We start from the raw sequence: 19,017 nt of genomic DNA, 5'->3' as shown, positions 1-19,017 counted from the left end.
ATAGTGGGTGTACAATGCTGCTGACATCCGATAACATCCTATCAGGCTCCATCAGTGTAAATGGCAGGTAGTGTTAGACAGTAAAAGAAAAACCAAAACGATTTAAATCCCATAAAGAATCTGGAAGCAGAAGCCTTGGTAAGTTGTGGGATAAAAAGCCTCATGTGGTGAAGCCCAGAGAGAATATGAATTGCATCTCCTTCGTGTCCCTGACAATCAAAGACAAGTAATCCCATCTCAGAGATAAAGGACAGGGGACAGTTCCCCCTGGCCCATATGGTGTTCCTAACTAAGTACTTTATTCCCCCCATAGTAGTGAATGGCACCCATGTATTTTAATGCAAGGAAGTAATGGGGCATATTTGGGGATACAGACAGGGCTGATGAAATCTGCCCCCATTTACTGATGACTACTGTGTCCAGTGGAAAGGCACTTATTGGGGCCTGCACATAACTATGTCTCAAACTGTAGCCCATTTACTGACCCCACATAATCCAGCAGAAGCCAGGAGCATCTCTACTTAGGTCTTGGATGGGAGACCGCCTGGGAATCAGGCTTCCTGCAATGAGCAAGGGGTTGGACTCGATGGTCTTGTAGGCCCCTTCCAACCCTATCCTGCACTTAAAACTGGGCTTTTTGCTTCCATTTTAAATGCAGGTCACAATGGACTCCCTTTGCATGTGCTTCCTTTCCCCCATCCCCTTTCCCCCTCCTTCTCCCTCTTACCTGAGTCTTCCATATGTTTAATTGGTCCAGCTGCTCTTCTTGCGGCTTTTCCTTTTTCATGGAGGTAACTCAAGTGAAACACAAGTGAGTAATTTGATATCTCATTATCTCCAATCTATTTAAAAATGGAATAAAGGTAATTTAGTGCAAGAGATCTAAAGGGCCCACAAACGTCTGTGAGTAAGCAATCTCAATAGCAAGATAAAAGCTCCATGTGAAGAAGCCTTGGTGTCTTTCTTGGTCAAATGAATGTTTCCTTCATATATCTGACTAGAATTTGTTTCATGAGGGAAGCTGAAGAGGCAGCTACATTGGTCTTTGCTTACATGCACTGACAAGACCAAACAAAAGTTCTGTTCTTTTGGATCTATCTATCTATCTATCTATCTATCTATCTATCTATCTATCTATCTATCTATCTATCATCTTCTCCATGGTAATCTAAAATCAGTTTTAGATTTAAGTAGATATAGGTATGAGAGCATAACAACCATTTTAAAGAGTTAGTTTTAGAGTGCTTGTTTCTGCTTGAACAAGTGCAATATAGAATAATTATAGATATATAATTTGAGTGAAATTACACGCTCAACAACACAATCCTATACATGTCCACTCAGAGGTAATTTCCATGTATTTTAATGAGCCTTAATCCCAGGTGAGAGGGTAGAGGATTGCAGCCTGACAGTGCAATTCTATGCATCTTTACTTTGAAGTAAGCCCCAGTGTGATCAGTAAGACATACTCCTAGGTAAATGTGCATAAGATTGCAGCATAAGAGAACTGGATGGAAATTGTATGCCTTCAAAAAGTTTAACAATATCTGATAGGGTTTTTAATGCCCATTTTTAATTCATTTATTGGCATACAGCTCCCCCTTCTGGGGTGCGGCTGGTAAAACATGAAAGCACGACTGGACAGGGTGAATAGAAAGGTGGTATGAATACAAACAAGATACATAACAGGCTAAGGGTTTCTTCACATATATGAGTGTAGGTGTGAAAAATACCATCATAAACCACTATGTTTGGAAATCACATGTCTATTTTGCTATACGTGCCTATCTGGAAACCACCACAGAGTTTCCAAACAAGACCAGCCCCACCATTAGGCAGAGTGAGGCAGCGCCTCAAGTAGTTGATTTTGGATGTCATGAAGCAGCAGCAAACTGTTTGTTAATTAGTAGTAGTAGTAGTAGTAGTAGCAGCAGCGGTAGTATTTTTACTGCCAGGGACAGGAGAGGCACTTGTGGGATTTTCTGCCTCAGGTGCCATCATAACTTGGCTGGCTTTCTCTACTGTGTACCTTGAGCTGGGTGAAGGGGATCCATTTGCTGGTTACCTCAGGCAGCAAAATGTCTTGGGCTGGCCCTGTTTCCAAGCCACATGTACATGTGGCAAAACAGAATGCTGTGGAGTTTTTTTTTACACATGACGATGAACATTGATGGGTATACACTTTTCCTTCCACTCTTTATCTTTGTAGGACAAATATCCGCTATGAAGCAGTCCTGAGTTCTCACATGCTATCCAAGAAATCATTCTCCTTTATCCTCTTTCCTGCATTTTCCTTGTTACCCATTATTAGGTAGCCTGGAAACAAACAGCAACTATTTTGCAACTTACTATATGTGACTCTTTAGTGTAATATGCTAGCTAAAAAATAGGTAAAGGCAAGAACTTTTATTAAAGTAATTTCTGATCTTGCCAAAGGATGCAGACTTTTGCATGGTGCAGCATTCTTCCACACCATGAGTTTTCTCCTAGACACAGCAAAGATAATTACTAATGCAAACAGCTATGTAAATTAAACTAGGTGGTAGCTTAACCATAATATAAAGTGATCCTGTTATTTTTATTCTGCATAAATTAAGGAGTGTGTAAACCCTGAGTGCTCATTGGAAGGACAGATACTGAAGCTGAAGCTCCAATATTTTGGCCACCTAATGCGAAGAGAAAACTCCCTGGAAAAGCCCCTGATGCTGGGAAAGCCTGAAGGCAAAAGGAGAAGGGGACGGCAGAGGATGAGATGGCTAGATAGCATCACCGATGCAATGAATATGAACTTGAGCACGCTCCGGGAGAGAGCGCAGGACAGGAAGGCCTGGCGTGCTATGGTCCATGGGGTCACGAAGAGTCGGACACGACTGAACGACTGAACAACTACAACAACAAATGTGTCTCCAATGCAGCCTTCCCCACTCTGGTGTCCTCCAGTGCCTCTGGAGCACAACTTCCATAATCCTTGACCATTGTCTATTTTGGCAGGGCCTGATGGGCATTGCAGATTAAAACGTCTGAGGACACCAGGTAGAGGAAGGCCATTGCAACACATACTGAAATGTGGAAAAATACAACCTTAATTTGATTATTCAAATGCATGTATTTAGGTCTGGCAGTATATTGGGTACTTCTGCATGCTTGCAAAAATGGTCTATGCCAAGATTACAGTCTGGTTTAGAGGACAGAAAGTGTTGCAGGAAAACAGGGCCTGGCAATTATAGAGGACTGGCAATTATAGAGGACTGGCAACTCTACATGATTCAAGTATATTACAAAAATGCCACAGAGGTGATTGCCCAAGGTGTCCTGAGTGACACCTGAAACCTAATCTGAGCAGCTCTTTGGACTGCAGCAATAACATTGGAGAAAATGTTTGAGGAGTTTTTCTCCATGGGAGATCTTTATGAATGCTGAGAGAGGGAAGAGTGCCCAGGAGACAACACAAAAGACACAGATGTTGCTGCCACACAGAAACTGTACCAGCCTTCCCCAGCCTGACTACAACTCCCATCACCCCAACCAGAATGGCTAACATGTCTGGAGGGCACCAGGTTGGGGGAAAGCTGGTCTGCGTGTACACACACTTCCTCCCTCTCTCCCTCCCTGGCTGATCTCAGAGACTGGCAATGTCAGGCACCTGCCAGTCCATGTCTAGTCAGGGCCCCCATTGCCAATCCCCCAGAGCCTGCTGCTATCCCTCCTTGCTGATATTGCCTCTCCAAGTGAATGAGCAGCAACACAGCACCACATCAGACACACAAGAAGCTGCTGGAAGTTTCGGCTGTATCAGTCCTCCCGCTCTCTTTGCTGCTGAAACGCTTTCCGCAGGGGTGCCTGAAACATTGCCCTCACCATGTGGCAATTGCTTTCCTGCAAATGTCTTCCACGCAGCTGGGAAAACAGTCAAACCGCCTGGGAAGGAGCCGAGCTGTGCACGGGTCTTGCCCATGGAACTGGAACCTCCTGGCAGGAGGCCCCAGGACTGCATGTGTGAATGGACCATCACAGTTCTTATGCCATGGACAGAACATTCATACCTATGTCTCCCCGTATCAGCTCAAATGCAGCGCTTTTTAGTGAGCCAGCTCACACCATCACTGCTGATCACAGTGCACACAGGAATCAAGAGCTGAGAAATCAAGACATGTACAAGCATTCATGGATCATGTCTTTTGTCTCCGTTTTTTGGCCGTGAAATTTTCAAATGGACCCTTTCCTGAGTTTGCCTGACTCCCCAAACCTTTTCCTAAATATAAAGTTACAAAATGCCTCTGGGAGCAAGGCATCAGCGGCAATGGATTTGCTGCTCCACACCACCTGTTGCTCACTCACCCTTGCCACATGATGTCCTGGTCATTCTGTTTTTTGTGGAAATTGCTTGTTGTTCCTCCTTTTAAAAAACCTCATTGTTCCTGATGCTGGTTCTCCTGAGGCTGAGACTTCGCTTGAGTCAAGGCATGTACAAGATCAGCAGGCCGCCCTGTCAAGGAGAAAAGAGCCAGCCAGATGACTCACAGGCCAGGAAAGCAGGGAAAAGAGGAAGAGGCTTCTTGCTTTGGGTCGAGGGAACAAAAGTCCCCACCTCCTCTGCCCGGTAAACATCTGTGCCAGTTCATGCATGTCATCCGGTGGTGCTTTATTCTTCAAGCATCCTGTGATGGGTCTTTGGCTGCTGTGTAAATGTAAGCTACTCCAGGAGGTTGACAAGTTTGGAAGGAGTCCCTAGGGCAGGGGTGGGGCACGTTTGGCCCTCCAGATGTTGTTGGACTGCAAGTCCCATCATTCCTAGCCAGCATAGCCAGTGGTGAGCGATGATGATGGGAGTTTCCAGCAACATTTGGAGGGCCGCACTTCCCCATCACTGCCCCGGGGCAACATTTAGGGTGGTGCCCCCAGGCTCCTCATGCCAAAACCTGTCATAGTTCTACGAGCACTGGCATGTGCCCCGCTCCCAATTTTTTGAAGGGAACCTCTGCCAGAGAAGCAAAGCCTTCCTTAAAAACTGGAGGGAAAGCAACAAAAGCAGCTTTTAAATGGCTGCCTTACCATAAGAGGTGTGCATGGACAATGTTCAAGGTTGGCAAGTATCTGGCTCACTGTGGCTTTCTCCCCTAAGCTGACTGTCCCACGGGTGAGTTGCCACATGGCAGATATCTGGGCTCAGGGAAAAGCCTTAGCAAGATGGGCACAGCCAGCTGGCCTTATGTTGCCTACTCCTCTCCAATAGAATAAAGACCATCTCTGTTTCTGGAAGATCTGGAAGACTTGGCCTTAAGTCCAGGCTCATCATCTATGGACCCAATGGGCAGTGGCTGTGAGCAAGTGACTATCACAGCATTGCTGTGAAGCTGAATGAGATCATCATCGTGTGTTCTTTTTACCTATGTAAAGTGCAGGATTTTTACATACATGGCTTTTCCCCTCCCTCTCTCTGTATTTGCCTGTTCTTTACTCCCTGTCTACCTGCCATTATGCAAGGTGCTGTTTTTTTGTCTATGAACTTATGAATGACTTACAAACTATGTACCTTAGAGATCTCCCTTATGATCCATCAGAATCTCCAAGAGCAGTCAAGAGGGTTCATAGAACTTGGGAGAGCCAGTGTCGGGCAGGTGGGCTTTGATGTGGGTGACCCAAGTTCCAATTCTTCACTCAGTTATGAAGTTTGCTGGGTGGTCACAGGAGCAAGATATCGTCTCTCAGCCTCACCAAACCCACCAGAATTGTTGTGAGAATGAAAATGCTGCTGTGTGCTGGTTGGAGACCAGGTGGACACAAAGGTACCAGATAAGCAAACAACAATTCTGCAACACAGAATTCTGAAATTCCATCTCTCTGAAAATTTATTGATGAAACTATAATCTCCCAAAGTGCAAGTTTGTGCATATTTCAGAAACACCATGAAAACTGGGGTTGGGGTAAGGCCATAGAAATATTTCAGAAGTCCTCTGAGTGATTATGAAGCAAACATCAAAATACTCTTCTACTGCTTCTTGATTGTGGTTGTGCACCTGTGAAGGGGAGGAAGGTACCACAACCTATGTCAGCTTTCTCCAACCTGGTTCCCAGAATTCCTGACCACTAGCCATGCTGGTGGGACTGATGGGAGGTGAAACCCAAAACCTCTAGGGGGCATCAGGTTGAAGAAAGCTGACCTACGTGAATCCCTAGCATGTCTTTTGGAGACGGGACCAGCAGTTCACTTGCCTGGGCCTAATTATACTGCTAACAAACAGGGCCTCACATCTCTCATATCTAATGTCAGCTGCTTTTCGACACGTTTTTGTTGTTGTTTAAATCCTACCTTTCTTTCTTCCCCTGAAGACGCTCACAGCTTATTGTGCTCATGTGTCTTAATGGCAGAATGAGTTAGCTTTGTGTCAGGAAGAGGGACGCTTGTGCTGCTGAGCAGTAGCTCAGTGACCATGGCTTGTACTGTGCTACCGCTGAGGTATAACTTCTTTCCAAGCTCTTCTGCCATTTCGAAGTAATTGCTTTTGGACAGATGGCAGGTGAGCAGGGGGCTTATGTTACTGTTCGCCTCTTCTCCCAACTCCTTGACCAAAAAAGAAAAGAAAAAGGCATTTCGAGACAAGCGTGACTAGATTCTCTCCAGCCCCCAATCTTTCTGTCTTGGCTGCAAAATTCAAGCACCTGAATTAACTTCTGTGTAAAAGAAGGTGGACTTGCTATTCCCAAAGTTTGAGGCCGAGATCCTTTCAGCTATGGAGCTTGGCTGAGAATGGCATTCCCACCATCTCTCCTGCTTCCCAGGTCATTGCAGGATGGGAAGTAATTGAACTGTCTTCCTTTGATGTTTGGTCATGACTGCAATCATTTTTGCCAATTAAGATGAAGGCTTCACCTGCCACCCATCTGGGTGCTTAGATCTGAACACTTTGGGCACTGGATGGATTCCCCTCAACTCAGCCAGCCTAGACAAAAAGCTGTACCAAGGCTGAAGGGAGAAAAAAAGAATCTGTATTTTGCTAAGCACGGTGGGATAGCAAAGCCATTTTACACTGGATGCTCCCCTATTAGTAAATTCTTATTTCACAGGCTACAGCATGAAAATAATCCCCCAGTGAAGTAGTTCTCATGGGATGACATACAATACATAAAATGGCTTCTTCTGGGAGAGTACACTTTGTATTGGTTCAATGTGAATTGCAGCTGTGAATGCAATTTTATCAGCAGCTGCCTTAGCAAATAAATATTCAGGATGGGATATGTCGCTAGTGTCCCAGTGCAATGACTTAAACGGGAGGATGGTGAGTTCCCCTAGGTTATTACTGCACCTGCAATGTGAATTGGGTCACTGCTATGGACATATACATGATGTCCTTAAGCAAGGGTGATGAACTTCAGGCCCACAGGCCAAATCCGGCCACCTGGGGTTCCCCAAATGGCCACAAGCCATTTCCCTTGATTGCCAATTGTTTGGTAGCTTCCTGGCTTCTGTGTGGTTTTGTCTCCATTCTAAAAGGTTGAATTGCCTCTCCTAAGGCTTTGTTACTGGCAGGAAGAGCTTTAAGCTAAAATATACTGGCATTTTTGGTAATTTGGCCCTGCCCCTTTTGCCTTCAGTCCCAGACACCACTGGAATGCTGCCCCCAAGAGTTTCTCCAAAATCAAATTCAGACCATGAGCTGAAAGAGGTGCAATACCCCAGCCCTAGAAGGATTTTAGCAACCAGGGAACAGGCTATGCCAGCCGAATCTAACACACTTAGAATTTGGTGGCAGCCTTTTATGATAAGAGCTTAACAGTTAGCATAATGGGATAGGCCGTGTCCTACTTTCCAAGCTAAAGAGATGCTGTAGTTATATTGGTGGAAAGCTGGTGTAGCTATGGACATCTACAAGACCCACTTCTCCATCTATTAAACAGGAAAATAGTCTCCATTCCCCATCTATTAAACAGGAACAGCAGGAAACCAAAAATAATGCATTTTTATTCATTAATTTTGATTGGTGGCCTTCCCTATCCCAACTGCTCAATGAAGGCTGCGCAATCATACTCTTTGCACTTCTTGCAAAGATTTCTTGATTCTCCCCCTAAAGCATCATGTCAACTTTGCTCTGTCCCTGTCTCCTCTGAATTTCCACTTTCACATCCAATGCGTCCTGTGTCTTGAGTAGCACTGAGTAGCAAAATCAATGAATTTATTACCAGTACTGTTGGTAACTGTACTGACATCTAATTGTCTCCAAAATAATGTACTCTCTAACCAGCTCCTTCTGTCTGTTGCCTTTTTTTTTCACCTTTTCCCTTTCATTTTATCTTGGCATTGTCTTTCCCAGTCTGATGAATTTTTCCCATCAGCCAACACTCTTCTAATCTCTCTTTCTATCCATTCTTCGCTCCTCTAATTATTCTCCACTGATCCATTTTCTTCCTCAGGTACCCTCTTCCTTTATCCTGTGATCTTCAGTGCACCCTACCGGTCTTCTAAGATTCATAGGCTCTTCCAGAATGTATGCAGCACAATCCTATCCATGTTTATCCAGAGGTAAGCCCCATTATGTTTAATGGGGTTTACTCCCAAGTATGTGTGTCTAGGACTGTATGCTCAGTTGTCCTAAGTCAGCCTTCCCCGGCCTGGTGCTTTCCAGACATTTTTTTGAGAATGTAAGGCATTGCATTATGGCAGGGGTGAAGAAAGGCCTAATCTAGCCTGCTTGGCTTCCTGACCCAGCCCACAGAGCCTCTGGGGTACCTCCAGTGGGGATTCTCCTGAAGAGAGTCTCCACTGTTACCTCTGATTTTAGATGCAGGTGGTGCGGGACTGTGCCGGGACTGGCATAGCCACTTTGCATGGCACCCACCTGGGGATTCCTGGCACTGCATGATGTCTGGGACTCTGCTGGTGTGGGGGAAGGCAGCCACTAAGGGGATCAGGCAAATTCGTAAGACGATAAGCTTATCAATGGCTACCAGTCATGATGGCTGTGTATGATCTCCAGTATCAGAGGCAGTATGCCTCTAAATGCCAGTTGCTGGGGAATATGAGTGGGAGAAGGTGCTATTGCACTCGTGTCCTACTTATGAGCTTCCCACAGGCATCTGGTTGGCCATGGGGGGAACAGAACACTGGAGTTGATAGGCCTGTGGTCTGATGTTCTTAATATATGGGTATGCTGCATGAAGGGCTGCCTAGCTAATAAGTGAAGAATCACCTGAAACCGTCAGCAATTGTAAACAAGCACCTCCCATCGAATAATCCCACTCCTCCTGGAAAAAAACAAACTGGAATGTATCTGCTTTGGTTTTCCTGAAAATAGAAACTCATCACTTGCCGTGAGCGTGCTTAGATGAGCAAACGAAGGCTGCCGAATATTAGTCTGAACCCTAATTTGGAATAAAAGTAACAGCAGAAGGGAGAGACATGTGACTGCAAAGCCGTTCATGAATGTTTTCTGTTCCAGGCATCTGACTGTGCTGACTTTGCTGCAGAATGCACTCATCAAATCTATGGCTTTCAGCTGATGGAGTGGCAAATAGGCCTTTGACTGTAGTTCCGTATCTGAAGGAGAAGATTTTCACTGGCAATTGGCTGAGCAAAATCCTACTCACACAGTAACAGCTGTGAACCCTGCTGAGGGCATCTGTTGGGTTGTTAATACTGGTTGGGAATCATATAGCTCTGACTGTGTTTTGTTTACCAGAGAAATTCCTATGCTTTTTCAACAGCATTAAAAGATATTGTACCTCCTGTTTGTTTACATATAATGCTGGGACTGTGTTCCCTACTGCTGATTTTCTTCCCTGCAGGGGGCCTAAGCATATTGAAGGGCTTTTTTATTACTTTCATTTGAACTTAATAATAATAATAATAATAATAATAATAATACCACTGCCAGCCTAAATGTACAAATCTGCTGCTATAACAAAGAGCCTTGCAGAGAACAGGGGCCTCATTCTCTTGCTTTTCTTATGCCAGCATCTGTAGGAGAAAGAACATCAACCACGGTGTTTGAGAAAAGCAAAAGAGGCTTTACAGGTAATGAAGAGATTATTTCCAGCCTTAGCAAACTAAGTGACAGTTTTAGGAAATCGATGGGAAACAAAACGTCTCACAGGGACAATAGCAAGTGCTGGCTCCAAGTTTGGAGGGCCCTTGGGCAAGACACCTTCTGCCCCCCCCCGCCCCGCCACCAGTGAGTCAACCGTCTCACCACCATTGTCACCACCTGCTCCTGCTCTGCATCCTTTCTTATTTCTACCACTTGCTTGCCTGACAGGCAGAAATCAGGTAGCCAGTGCCATCTGTTGCTCCTCCTTCCCACCACCACTGTTGTCTGGGTCAGAGCAAGAAGGCAGGCTACCATGGTGAAGAGGAGGAGCAAGTCTGGGGGGCTCTTGTGGGGGCTGCTATGGGGGGGGCTCTCAGCAGGTGGCCAACCACGCCTACCCTTAATGCCAGCCATATGTGCCTCTGCTGTCTGCCTCCTCACTTCGGCCCCCTCCATCTCCCAGCAACCTGCTGCATCTCCCCCACCACTCCCTCGGCAGCCTCTCCCCCCACCCTGGCGCATCCCCTAGAGAGCTACCACATCTACTCACCTCCCAGCCCCCTGCCACATCCCTCACCCACCCTCCCATTATAGTACAGGTGATCTCCAGGGACAACCCCTCCCACAGTGCCAGGCTCCAAGGAAGGACCTGTCAGAGCCAGGCGCTTGGGTAGAGCTTATCCACCTACCCACTGGCTCGCTCTGACAGAATCCTCGGAGCAAGCTAGAGGGCCGGCAGTCGCTGCTCCAGAGAGACCTGCCAGCCACGCTCTGCTGTGGCATTTGCCACAGTAGAAGAGCAGGACTGACAGGTCTCTCTGGAACACTCGCTGTCAGGAAGCAGTCCAAAGAGCCCTGCTGGTTCTGCTCTCCTGCTGTGGCAACTGCTACGGTGGGAGCATGGCTGGCAGGGCTTCCAAAAGCACCCGCCCACCCTATGGCACTCATCCACCTGGCGGCACATTCGGGGGAGGGGGAAGAGTGTGCAATTTGTTGCTTTGCCTGCTCTGCTGCATGAGATGGAGGATTCACCCTGCCTCATGGAAAGGCTGTCCCTGACAGTAGGAATTCTGGTAGTAAAGAGAACAGTAACACCCTCAAGTCAAGCTATTCGATTACACATATTATGAACTTGTCCATGTAATGAAGCAGACTCCATGTACTCTACTTTAAAATAGGAACATTTCACCACCTGTTGGAACTGAAATCTTCAGGATGCTGAATTCTGTGTACAGTTCCACATTCTATATTCCTGTGGAATTACAGGATACGCAGAACCCAATGGCAGTGTCTTGGAAAACACACTTGGTTAACTGGTTCAACGCTGGCTCATAAATGAAGCAGCACATTTAGTTCTTAGTTCCGTTTTGTTCAGGTTGGCTTTTTGAAAAACTGAACACAATTTGGAATAAACCTTGGCTTGCCAGAATAATAAAGATCAGGTCTCTTTTCCCTTTAAGTTTTGTATAAGAGATACATAGCTGGTGTGCTGTCTCTGTAGTAATATAACAAGAAAACCACCAGTCTGAACTATTTGTAAAGCCACAGGAACCCTGTCATTCACTGAAGTCTGCAGCCCTAAGTACAAAATGTAACAATAAGTACGTTAGAAACAGTGGCTTCTGTGAGTGAAGTGAAAATATGGCTCTTTAAAATTTGAAGCGGATCCTTTCAGGAGGTGTATTTCGCTTCTTTGTGGTAGGGCCTTATTCTAGGTGATGAGATAGAAATTATCACATTCAATTCTGCTCTCAAGGGCTAGATTTTACAGAACCTTCACATTATCATTTTTCCTTCTTGGCCTAATTCTACAATTACAAGAATTAGCAAACAATCAATTCAATGAACATGAGGGCAGCATGACTACTTGATGGCAGTTGGGCAAAATGAAAGGCACACTAGTGCCTAGGACAACTCAGTTCCCTGCCAGTCACTCTGATCAGCTGATTGCACTGGGGTGTATGTTTTGTGTGTTCCCGCTCCCCTGCGAATAAACAGGCCTGAGGCCTCTTCCATGATAAACCTATATTGTTCCACTAGGTTCATATGGCTGGGAGGCTTTGAACTCCGATTTCCTTGCTTTTTCCTTCTGAACTACTGAGCCAGCTCCTATTGCTTCTTACACTATTGTTCTTGTAGTGCTTATCAATCAATTGGGTAGTGGAGAATTGGGTAAGTTCCAATGGGAGACTTACCTTTCTGAGAACTGTATTTTGAGACATGAATGATTTCACGTGAAAGAAAAATGGCCCATGGAACCCATATATTGGACATATCTAAAATTATGTGACACATGCATGTGCAAGTCAGGGTGCTTACAAGTTAAGAGATGCCCGGAGTTAACTACAGCTAGAAAATGTATGGTACATTCATACAAAGTCTTGTACTAATATCAAGAAATAAAGACATTAACTTTCCCTATCTCATCCCCATCTTCCTGTATCTTCATGGCTTGGTTAAGTAGGGCCTATAAATAATGCTGTAAACAGAACACCATTTACAGTTGCTCCAGAGCAATGCATTCCGTGTTGCAAAGGAAGCATGAGCTCACACACTTGACTTTTCTGTGCCCTCATTCATGGATAATTGCTGGAAAAGGAACTGTTTTGTGACAGATACCCTACACTGCACACCCCTCTACAAATCTCATGCAGACAGTACATTACATGTGAAAGGGCAATGTTTTTCTGTCCTATCCAAAGCAACTTGTTTGCATCAGATATAGTAAGCTATAAATTGCAAGTTACACATATTCATTAATTGTGTGATTTTTACACAGTGCTCTCACACTAACCATATAATTGTCAGTCAATTTTTAATATACATATATACACATTTATATACAGGAGATACACAATACACTTATGTATATACTGTAGTTCTTGTACACAGATATGCTAGGGTAAAACTACTTGCATTTCCACTTAGGCATGAGTTTTTCTTATTAATTTAGCACACAATATAGGTATTTTGTATCAAAAGATGACCAAGCATCTTTAAGCTTTTGTTCATGTATTGAATTTAAACATGGTACGGTTGTCTATTTGGAACATATGGATAAAGAATTACAATAAAAATGGACATTGGATATAATATTGCTGACTACTCTGTTCATTAGCTGCTAATTATTTGTAATCATGTATAAGTTTTCCAAAATAATTGGACATATTTTAGCGTTCCTTTTTCATTAACAGTTAAAGCACAGCATAAAAAATAGCTTAGCAAATTTCACGTATCATGAGCAAAGCAGCGTGCCAGCACATAAAACCCCCACAAGCCAGTGACATCTAGTGGGCAGCGTGATAAACTGATTGTTCTATAAGGTCACAGAAAACAAATGAATGAGCACAGCATAAAAGAAACACTACCAAACATGTTTATTTTAAAAACTTTCAAGAATATCTGGTAGAAATGAGGTTTTATTGCTTTTATAATGAAGAAACGTTCAAAAGGATGTTTTTAAAGCAAGGATCAGCTGCTGTTAAGCATGAGCTTCAAAGCAAATGGAGTGGATTGTAGCTCAAATAGTTCAAGCAACAGTCTTTTTCTGTTAGGTGTTAGCATCATTATCAAATAACAAGGGTTAAGATGCTGGTTCTACAGGACTACAAAAGGAGTTTTGTTGTCAGTCGGTCTAACAAAACGATATAATTGATATAAAATACAATTATTAACTGGTTCAAATGTACAAATAAATTCTTCTTTAGTAAAGAAGCATGGTTAAATTATGTCTGTACTTTCAGCTGGTAACTGACTATGCTGAATAACCTGTTACATGTATTTCTTGAAAAAGGAAACAGCGCTGTGGAAGAAAAGTGTATCCTGCATAACAATACAGTACATAAGATTTAGACAACTATCTTTCAAGATTATATCAGTTCAGAGAGTATCGTTTTCCCTTCTTGAAGTAACTCAGAAATGCGCAAATTATGTTTTGGAAGATGATGGATTTTCTACCATTATGTCCATTTTGTACTTTTTACCTGAGTATTCTTAAGTAAACAGATCACAATGTGCACATACTTGCCTGACTCAGAGTTCCATGTACAGTCTATGTTCACATGAAGTATGTGTGGGGACCCTCATTAATTTAAACTGCGAAAGTCAATCTGCATGCAAAAAAGGAACATGTATGTGGATCAGCTCCCTCTATTGAAATCAATGGGGAAACCATTCCAAGCAGGGGAGCTGTGCATGGGTGGGCATAGGAACTCCTGCACCCAGAACAGATCACTGACTGGGGTGTTTGGGCATGGCCGATTAAGCATGGCTGCTGTATTATCTCCATTCATTTCAATGGAGCTTATGTGTAACCCCCACTAAAATGAATGAAGGTAGCATGTTGCTGGATTGTTTCATACAAGGTTAATTCCTATATGTGAAATGTCCAGTAATGTGCTGACACTTCTTGAGTGCAGTTTTACAAATACAAAGCAGGTAGGAACTTACTTATAAAACATTTACTGAACAGTAAAGTCTACAGCAGTCTGTACAGATCAGTAGGTGTAATTAAATTATGTACAGAAGATTATTTTCATCACATTTTGTGCAACTTGGCCTCCATTTGCAGTTGAAAGGCTGCTGTCAACTACTCGGATATTCAGATTTTTTTAATGCAGCTAGCAATGGAGTATACAGAAAAAAGAGGACCACAGATCCCAAACAAATACTGTGCTACGCAGACAACTGTACATATTCATATAGTGCATATATCAGTTACATATAGCAGCAAATACAGACAATGGCATTTACAGTTTCTAGGCTTGTTATACTTCATTTATGTGAGAATGAATGAACATTTCTATGAAAGAATGCGACTGTCAGGAAATTATGAGCTTATAGGAAAAATGTTTTCTGTTGCATGTGCAGAAAAATAGTGCAGTAGGAATAAATCCTTTATAGTAGCAGTTAAATAATTCAGAAGCACTGTTAACTCAGAAGTTTAAAAGAGCCACATACAAAATGATTTTTTTTTGTTCTGGATGGTTCTGCTAATGAAGTTCATTGTAACACCCATCAGAAGCTCCCATCTTCTTTGTGCTCTGTTTGCTCCACTTTACTTATTATCTTCTTCTCTCTTTAACCTATCCCAGACTGAAGTAGAATGAATATGCTTCAAGCAATTTCTAGCTAGAGTCATGTTGGTGGACACAGGTGTTCAGTCACTTTTACGAGGTAAGTTTGGAATAACTTGGAGGAGAAAATTTACGTTTTAAGTACTTCAGAATATAAAGTGGAAGACAGCTTACTACGGTGATGGCTGACACTTTCCACAGGAAGGTCACAGTTGTGATAAAGGCAACATCTATAGACATAAAAGGGGGAAAATAAGTTATAAAAGCAGTAAAGAGGGGGAATGTCCATTGGGCAAGATCAATAAATATCACTGAACGATCGTCACAGGCTTTTTAAAGGGCTGTAATATATCAGGAGATGGCTAATTTTAGGACACAATTATACACTATCATATGACTTTTCTAAAAATGTTTTTCCTTATCTCTCTGTCCTGAAAATGGCCTGAAGGACACCATCAAGAGAGTTTTGAAAATATTCATGCCATTGCTCAAAGGCAAACATGACAAAAAACAGAGACAACAAGTTAAAATCAGTTTCTTTTGGGAAATCCAGCATTGCTTAAAGTAATTTTGACATTTGAAATGTTTAAGTTTCTGGATTTCTGCATAAACATTCTTAATCTTCATTAATCTTTATTAGCCTCTTCTTGTATCATATTAAAAGTGCCCAATATTCCCATGAGGAACATTAATGATCAAAGTCAACTCAAGAATTGGGTTCTGGGCCTCTATTCTAGCATCCCAGTTATAGAGTATGATCCAATCATTCCATAAAATCTCTTATCAGTTTTGTTTCCATTCTAAAAACAGTAGTAAAAACCTATTAGTATCTATAGCAGAGGTGGACAACATGCCCCCTGGCCCAATTTGCCATTGGCAGAAAAAGAAAAGTAAATTGGGTTAACCCCCCTGCCCCCCACAATCGTGGCTTCAGTGCTAAAAGGGCCCAATTTAGCTTGTTCTGAAACTAAATCTGATCCTTCCAGTACTCCTCTGGAGTGTTAAAAGGGTTAAATTTAGCTCCAGTTCTGCTGCCCCCCCCCCACTCCCATGGAGTGCCACGAATGGGGCGGGCAGGGGGCAAAAATGACCCCCTCAAGTTGCCAACCCCTGATCTATAGCTATTATTCAAGATTCTCATTGTATTACCACAATCACATAACTACATATTTATTAGGCTATAATTTTACTCAGTCAAGTGATGTGCATAACCAGTTACAACTGAAGACTGAAATTTGCCTGAAATTGAATTAGTGGTTCTTTGGATTCTTGAAGGGCCCAAATACTATATCTCTGCTTCCTCCAACAAATATTATAAAGAAGAAACTTCAAGATGCCTTTTCCTTCCCATTTGTGTGCAAAGCTAAGTTTGTTTTTTCAGGACAAAACTACCCTTGTTTACTTCAATCTACAACTGAATCATATGATACTTCGCTGAAATCAGTATGCATTTAAACCTGCATTCTTCATGATCGTGACAGACTGAATGCCTTATGCTGGCATTCAGTCTGTGCATGCAAGGTTGAAAGTGTGGTGGGGTGAGGATGTGCATACAAGCCCTACTCTCAACATCCCAGCTCGTCTGTGGTTGTTTACGTATTGAGCGCAAATGTCTGCCGGAAGTTTGCAAGGACATTCAGTTGAACATGCTTACAAATTTCTGCACAGTCAGGGTAACCCAAGTAAGGCGGGGTTCCTGAACCACAGGGAGGTTTTTGTGTTCAGGTGAACGCATTTCAACCTCCCTGCAGAACTTAGCATTAAATGCAGAAAGGCTTTTAGAGGCAGTTGTGAACCTAGGGACATTAGGGGTGGGACACGCATGCCCTTGCCCCACCAACCTTTTAGCCATCACATGTGCAGTATTTTTCTAACAGTGGTTGATAATGTCTTTAGGAAATGGTAAATAATTAACAAGTATTTACAAAACAGCAAAATATGAAGGGAGTGCTTTGTTTTGCACTGCTAGAAAAATTATGCCTATATTTGGGTTTGTCTTACTGCTCTATGGGGCATCTTACCTTTAAGAAAAATAGCAGTTATACCTACCTAAGAAAGCTCCAAAAGACACTCTGCCTATACCTGCTCCGATAAGGTGGAAGAAGAAAGGACAGATTTATAGGAAAACAAGGACATAAGAGAAGATGCAATTTTTAAAAAAGGAATGTATTAGAGAGCTCTGAAAGGTTTGAAAGAGGTCAGTACTGTTTAAAGATTACTCTCCTATAACCTACAAATTACATACTGGAGCATATTCTAAAAGCGAACATTATATTTTAAACCTACATTAGATAAGTACAACATAGAGGCTGCTGACTATGTGCCCAGCAGAAGTCTGAATTTTGATCATGGGGTGGGAGGTATCCTAATGGATGTGTGAAGAAAAGGCTCAGATTTTTATTTATAATGAAATATATTTCTTTTCAATAAGTTGCCAGGAGTTCAGCTATGGTAACTGATCAATATAAACTAGGTCAAATCAATACAGCAGAATATAATTTAAACAAGAACTATTGTCATATTTTATGTTTAAGTTGTAACTAACAGTTTTGTAATCATATGGCATCTTAAAATAGGGTAACAGAGATTGCACATTATGCAGGTGATGGTAACTCACCAAAATATTCATTTAGAAATGCAAGAGAGGCCACATAGCAGCAAAGACTGAAGACTTCAGCCACCACCATTAACCAGTGCCATGTTCGTATGGTAAGTGCAACCATCAAGAGCTCAGTCAGGATTAGTGCAGTGAAGGAAATGGCAACAACATGGACAAATTCAGATTCAAAAAGCAAAAGAGCTCCATACATCAGAATGCCACCTAAGACAGACATAGCAGAGATTTAATTACAGATACATCACATATTTTGGTTTTTCATGCATTCACCTTTAGAACAGCATCTTTTAAAAATCCTGTTATTGTATAAAGCAATTTTCAATCATTTTGAAAATACCAATTATGTTTCAAAGATAGCTGCTTAAGTAAACTTTTCAACAATTAAACATATATCAGTAACATGTACCTTTTTTAATGTACCTATTAATTGATTCAATGTGCTTTCATTTTATTTGTGACCATAGACAAATGTGCAGAGAAGGGTTTTAATTAACATTATAATACAGATTTCTTGAAACAGGACTCCTAGCGCTCGATGAAGAAAAGCTATTGTGCAGTATATGAAAATACATGTACTCATTTTCCAGGTTTTGTAGATCAACCTTTGATTAAGTCCCTTTCAGGCATTCCCCTCCACATACTCTCTGAAGTGGCTGCTAGCTACACCCCCTGACATCAGAGCATCTCTCTAGTTATTCCCCTGGTGCTCACACATTCAGCTGAATATACAAAAGGGGCCCTACAAGTGTATAGCTCTGTGTGTAGTGGCTCCCATACAATGGTGCAGGGGTTCTGATTGCATCAAAGATCCTATGTGGAAGTCTTTCACATGTTCAACTGATGATGTGGATGTAAGAGGCATGACCACAGCAGTTGCCCCAACAGCAGGAGTACTGAAATCTGGAGTGGTGACGTTCCTCCTTTCATGTGTTCAGGGAACCCATTGAGGGGCATGCATGAAAGGAGCTCATAAACAGACCCAAGTTTAGGAGGCATGTATATTGAAACTACCAATCTATGCTGCCAAGCAAATAGGCTTGATACTGCTTGAATGCCATATTTCAAGACAAACAGAAAGCAATACCGCACCCCTGTGGATGAAATGTTAGGCATTTGGAATCTGAACCCTTTATAGGACAAAAAATTATTTATTCAAGAAAAAATGAGGCAGATTTCCTACCTTGATAAATACTGATTAAAACCCAGATGAGGAAGGTCTTAAATGACAAAGATCTCCCCTAGAACAAACAATGAAGACAGGTTTGTTAACAACTTTAGAAAAGGCAAAGAAACAAAAGAAAGA

The 19,017-nt window shown here is 42.6% G+C and overlaps 1 protein-coding gene across 4 annotated transcripts in view; it reads right to left on the bottom strand.

The window, feature by feature from the left end:
- Positions 1–12,820: 12,820 nt before the first annotated feature.
- ATP9B (ATPase phospholipid transporting 9B) overlaps positions 12,821–19,017 on the bottom strand; it is a 200,942-nt gene continuing 194,745 nt past the window's right edge. For 3 of the 4 annotated variants that reach the window (XM_084850042.1, XM_084850040.1, XM_084850041.1), the window contains 3 exons: positions 18,895–18,952; positions 17,715–17,918; positions 12,821–15,327 (listed from right to left, as the gene is read on the bottom strand). In XM_084850042.1, coding sequence (XP_084706168.1) covers positions 15,191–15,327; positions 17,715–17,918; positions 18,895–18,952 — 399 coding nt within the window. In that variant the 3' untranslated portion in view covers positions 12,821–15,190. Of the gene's footprint in view, positions 15,328–17,146; positions 17,180–17,714; positions 17,919–18,894; positions 18,953–19,017 lie in introns of all 4 variants that reach the window. The other variant, XM_084850044.1, reaches the window with a different exon arrangement.

The sequence above is a fragment of the Heloderma suspectum genome, chromosome 4 (assembly GCF_057233095.1).
Source record: "Heloderma suspectum isolate Gila_16-S chromosome 4, 16-S_ref, whole genome shotgun sequence".
Classification (NCBI taxonomy): Eukaryota; Metazoa; Chordata; class Lepidosauria; order Squamata; family Helodermatidae; genus Heloderma; species Heloderma suspectum.
Note: the sequence above shows the minus strand (reverse complement) of the source record. Positions and strands in the feature narration are given on the sequence as shown.